The following is a 5,495-nucleotide window of genomic DNA, read 5'->3' as shown; positions in this document are numbered from 1 at the left end:
GAACTGCTCCCCCATCACTGGCTGCTCCTTGGCAGCACCTCCAGCCTGAAACCCTTTCAAAGAAAAAGCTGCAGCTCCACAGCCTCCCAGTCACAACAGCTCCGTCCCAGACTGGTCGAACTGGGACCTGTCTGGTGCAGCTGCCCTGCTCCCCATTCCAGACGTGCTCTGCTGAGTCCAACTGGCTCCAGTTCAGCTGGAGGACTGGAAGCAATAAATCCTTCCAGAGCAGAACTTGTTCTGGGTGCTGCTCCCCCAGCCTTGGCCACGTCTGCTTGGAGCCTCCTCCAGGAGAGCAGCAGAAGAGCAGAACCTCTGGAACCAGCCAAGGCTGCACGTGCAGGAGATGGGCCTGGGAGTGTCTGAACATCCATGGGGAACATCAGGCTTGGCTGGGATCAGAGCTGCTGGTGGGGCTGGAGGGCAGGAAGCCAAGCCAAGGGCTGGGAGGTGGGTGGGGAGACCCTGACACAACTTCTTCTGAGCTTCCCAGCTGCAGTGGGACAAGCCTGAAGCTCAGAACCCAACCAGCCTGGCCCTGAGCTGCCCACAGGAAGGCTGAGGAGATGCCCTGAGCAGCTGAAATGGGTTCCCCTGGCTCCTCACCTCTGTGTAGATGGAGGGGGTGAGGTAGCAGAGCAGCCTGACATCATCCTCCTGACAGGCCTTCATGTCCATCATCAGACACGTGTGCAGGTCCCCCAGCTGGGTGGCCTGGGCAAAGGACTCATACAGGTTCATCTTCCCTGCTGCAGCTTTGCTGGAAGGAGATGTCCCCAGGTGAGAGGAGCCTGGTGGCCCCATGAGCAAGGAGAGCCAGGAGGGTTGGGTGTGACACTGAGCCCTGGAGGAGCTTCAGCTTGGCCATGTCCCCACTGGCCTACCTGGCTTTTAGATAGTAGAGGAGGTGGTAACCAATCTTGGGTTGCTTCTGGTAGAGCTCTGAGAGGAGATCCAGCAGCAGGGAGAAGCCACTGTTATCCTCCTGCATCTGGCAGAGGTTCCTTGGGGAGCAGAGGGCAGGAGAGGGTTGGGGGGTGGGACCTCACCAGCCTCCCTGCCAACGAGGACTCGTGGGGAAACCAACCCCCAGGGCCAGGGGTTCTGGTCACCCAGGGTGGGCACAGGGGCCACAGAATCACAGGATGGTTCTGGTTGGAAAAGATCTTGAAGATCATCAAGTCCAACCACAAACCCAACTCTACCAACCACAAACCCAACTCTACTGACCATGAACCCAGCTCTACTAACCACAAACCCAACTCTACCACCCATGAACCCAACTCTACTGACCATGAGCCTAACTCTACCAACCATAACCCAACTCTACCAACCATAACCCAACTCTAACCCAACTCTACCAACTACTAACTCAACTCTACTGACCACTGACCCAACTCTACTGACCATTAACCCAACTCTACCACCCATAACCCAACTCTACCAACCACTAACCCAAGTCTACCACCCACGAACCCAGCTCTACCAACCACTAACCCAACTCTACCAACAACTAACCCAACTCTACCAACTACTAACCCAACTCTACCAACTACTAACCCAACTCTACTACCCATGAACTCAACTCTACTGACAATTAATCCAACTCTACCACCCACTAACCCAACTCTACCCAGCCCAGTGCTAACCCAGGTCCCTCAGCACCACATCTCCAGGGCTGGGGACTCCACCACCCCCTGGGCAACCTGTCCCAGTGGTTAATCCCCCTTTCAGGCAAGAAGTTTCTTCTACCATCCAACCTAAACCTCTCCTGGGGCAACTTGAGGCCATTTCCTCTTGCCCTTGGCCAACATGGACCTACCTAAATATTAGGTAGAGGGGCTTCCCCACTGACTCCTCCAGAGACCTGTGGGACAAACACAACAGTCAGAGCACCCACCTTCTGTGCTTCCCCAGGGGAAAAGCCCTGGATCCTGCTTGTTGTGGTCCCTCAGGGCCACCAAGGTCAGGCCTGGCTGATGAGGAACCAGGAATGGTCCTGCTCAAAGGACCTTGAAGCTCTAAATCTGAGCCCTGTCCCACCAAAATCCTGGAGGAAGAGTTTCCAGGGTTGTTTTGGGAGAGGAGAAGGGATGGAGGGAGCACTGAGGACCTTGTGTGTCCTGGTCAGATGAGAAGCCACCAGAGCATCACCTAAACTGAGCTGTGCCCCAAGGACCTGCAGCAGCAGGTTCTCCCTGCCCTCCTGGGGAGCAGGAAGGTGCTTTTCTTCCAGGCCTGGGTGTGACAATTGTTGAGCAGCTCCACACTGACCACTTGTGAACCCTGGGTTGCTCCTCAGGGTGAAGGTGCTGAACCCTGGGAATATTGGACTGGGAAAAGCCCAAGTCCCAGTGGGAAAGGATGAGACACAGACATAAAAAAACCCCAACCCCAGATCCTTACTCCTCTGTGATTTCTTCTGGCAAAACCTCCCCACGGAAGTGAGCCTTGAAGAGCTCCTGGAGGCAGGAGGCAAGGACAGACAACTGCTCCTGGTCAAAGTCCTCCTGGAAGAGAGGGAGGAAGGGATGAGAGGAGAAAGCAGGAGCTCAACCCCTGCCTGCCCAGCACAGCTCTTACTCATGGAATCATGGGTTGGGTTGGAGGGACCTGAAAGATCATCCAGATCCACCCCCCCCATGGGCAGGGACACCTCCCAGCAGCCCAGGCTGCTCCAAGCCCCATCCAACCTGCCCTTCAACACCCCCAGGGATGGGGCAGCCACAGCTTCCCTGGGCAACCTGGCCCAGGCTCTCCCCACCCTCACACTCCACAATTCCCTCCTCAGCTCCAACCTCCAGCTCCCTCTCCCACTTTTCATCCATCCCCCTCATCCCATCCCTCCCTGCCCTTGGCCCAAGTCCCTCCCCAGCTTTCCTGGAGCCCCTTCAGGCCCTGGAAGCTGCTCTAAGGTCTCCCTGGAGCCTTCTCTTCTCCAGGCTCAACACCCCAACTCTCCCAGCCTGCAGGGCCAGGCTGGAAGGGCCACAAGTGCCCCTGCTGCAGGGAACAGCCCCCAAGTTGCTCAGGAGCCACTTTGCTGCAATATTGTGGCACCAGGAACTGGGCACCAGCAGGACCAGCCCCTCAGGGATGTCCAGCTCAGAAGCTCTTCACAACCACTCATCCTCTCATGGCTGGTGATTCACCCAGCTCAGCTCCCTCTCCAAGGGCTGCCAGGGACTGAGGGCACTTGGCAGGAGAAGTTACACCCCAACAAGCCCTCTCCCATGTTCCAGACAGGAGGGAACTCTTCTGCTAAAAGGCCACTTGACTCTGATAGGAGCTGATCAGAGGCAGGAGATGCCACCTCTCCTGAGCACTCAGCTCCTGGTAACCAGGAGCAGCTCTCCTGCTCCCTGCAGCCCCTCCTGAGCACAGAGCCCAGGGACAAAAGCCAACCCAGAAGCCTCCAGAAGCTCTGGAGACACCAAAGCAGCCACCTGGGGGCAAAGCATGGGTGCAGGTCACCCAGTGTCCCCTCTGACAGCAGCTACTGGGGACATTTGGGGGGGTGAGGAAACAGAGCAGTCTTAGAATCATGGGATGGGTTGGGGGGACCTTCAAGATCATCCAGATCCAACCCCCCCATGGGCAGGGGCACCTCCCAGCAGCCCAGGCTGCTCCAAACCCCACATTAGATCCTTGGACAGTTCCAGGGATGGAGCAGCCACCTTGAAGATCATTGAATGGATCATCTGGGTGGTCTTTAAGGTCCCTTCCAACCCAAACCATTCCATGACCTCATGCCCATCCAGTTCCATCCCCTGCATGGAAAACCATGGGATGGGTTGGGTTGGAGGGACCTTCAAGATCATCCAGTCCCACCCCCCATGGGCAGGGACACCTCCCAGCAGCCCAGGCTGCTCCAAGCCCCATCCAACCTGCCCTTCAACACCCCCAGGGATGGGGCAGCCACAGCTTCCCTGGGCAACCTGGCCCAGGCTCTCCCCACCCTCACACTCCACAATTCCCTCCTCAGCTCCAACCTCAATCCCAGTTTAAAGCCACCACCCCTTGTTCTCTCACTCCCTCTCCCAGACCCTTCCAGCTTTCCTGGGTCAGCAACCCTGGAGAACCCTGGTCCAGCTGGAAAACACTGAGGATCTGAGGGTTCCCCAGGTTCCTGTGTCCTTCCAGTGGCAGCTCAGCAGCCAGAGCCCAGTCTGGCCACTCCAGCTGCTCCAGTCCTTGCTCCCAGTTACCTCCAGGACTTGATCCACGATTTCCTGCATGACCTCACACTGAGCTTCCGTGTCACTGGAGCACAAAAACAAGAGGAAATCCAAGTTACAGAGGAAGGTTCAGGCAGGAGGAACAAGGAGACTTTTCTGCTGAGCTGGTTCTGCTCAGGAGCCCCCCCAGGAGATGGAAAAACATGGAGACATGGAGGGGGAGGGTTCTGCTTTGTGCTGGTGCCAGAGAATTCCAGAGATCCTTCCCAAAGTGCCCAGGGATGGTGTTGGGAGTGAGACAACCCAGTGAAATGACCTAAAAAAGCATCAGATTCCATGAAACTTCAAGACATGGGTCAGGTTCCATCTGGCCAGGCCTGCAGAGCAAGGAGCTCCTTGGAAGCTCCTTGAAAGAGGGAGTGAATCCCAAGGTCACTGAAGATCAAGAGTGGAGGTTGGAGAAGCCCAGAGGACACACAGACCCAGGAGGGAGCACTGAGACCCCCAGGGAGCAGCAGCTCCAAAGCTCTAGGAAGCCCTTCAGTTCACCCAGGAGTGGAAAAGGATGAAACTCCAGAACCTTCCAATACCAGGAATGGTGTTTTGTCCTGGTCTGAGCCCCCTCAGGGATCAATGACAGGGTTCTTGACCTTTCAAAATCATGGGATGGTTTGGGTTGGAGGGACCTTCAAGAGCATCTAGATCCAACCCCCTGCATGGGCAGGGACACCTCCCAGCAGCCCAGGCTGCTCCAAGCCCCATCCAACCTGCCCTTCAACACCCCCAGGGATGGGGCAGCCACAGCTTCCCTGGCCAACCTGGCCCAGGCTCTCCCCACCCTCACCCTCCACAATTCCCTCCTCAGCTCCAACCTCCAGCTCCCTCTCCCACTTTTCAGCCCTCCCCCTCATCCCATCCCTCCCTGCCCTTGGCCCAAGTCCCTCCCCAGCTTTCCTGGAGCCCCTTCAGGCCCTGGAAGCTGCTCTAAGGTCTCCCTGGAGCCTTCTCCTCTCCAGGCTCAACACCCCAACTCTCCCAGCCTGGCTTGTGGAATCCCAGACTGGTTTGGGTTGGAGGGACCTTCAAGATCATCTCGATCCAACCCCCCCATGGGCAGGGACACCTCCCAGCAGCCCAGGCTGCTCCAAGCCCCATCCAACCTGCCCTTGGACACTTCCATCATCCAAGAGCTTCTCCAGGAAACCTATTCTGGCATCTCACCACCCTCACAGTGAAGAATTCCTTCCCAATATCCAACCTCAATCTCCTTCTCCCACTTTTCATCCCTCCCCCTCATCCCATCCCTCCCTGCCCTTG

General features: G+C 57.1%; 1 protein-coding gene across 1 annotated transcript in view; it reads right to left on the bottom strand.

Moving 5' to 3' along the window:
• The window catches only part of INTS3 (integrator complex subunit 3), a gene marked incomplete at both ends in the record, with an annotated part of 54,235 nt that overhangs the window by 9,848 nt on the left and 38,892 nt on the right, over window positions 1-5,495 (bottom strand). The window contains 4 exons of the mRNA XM_010005661.1: window positions 607-760; window positions 885-1,004; window positions 1,823-1,867; window positions 2,407-2,510. Coding sequence (XP_010003963.1) covers window positions 607-760; window positions 885-1,004; window positions 1,823-1,867; window positions 2,407-2,510 — 423 coding nt within the window. The remainder of the gene's footprint in view (window positions 1-606; window positions 761-884; window positions 1,005-1,822; window positions 1,868-2,406; window positions 2,511-5,495) is intronic.

The sequence above is a fragment of the Chaetura pelagica genome, unplaced genomic scaffold (genome assembly GCF_000747805.2).
Source record: "Chaetura pelagica isolate M959 unplaced genomic scaffold, ChaPel_1.0 scaffold1409, whole genome shotgun sequence".
Classification (NCBI taxonomy): Eukaryota; Metazoa; Chordata; class Aves; order Apodiformes; family Apodidae; genus Chaetura; species Chaetura pelagica.
Note: the sequence above shows the minus strand (reverse complement) of the source record. Positions and strands in the feature narration are given on the sequence as shown.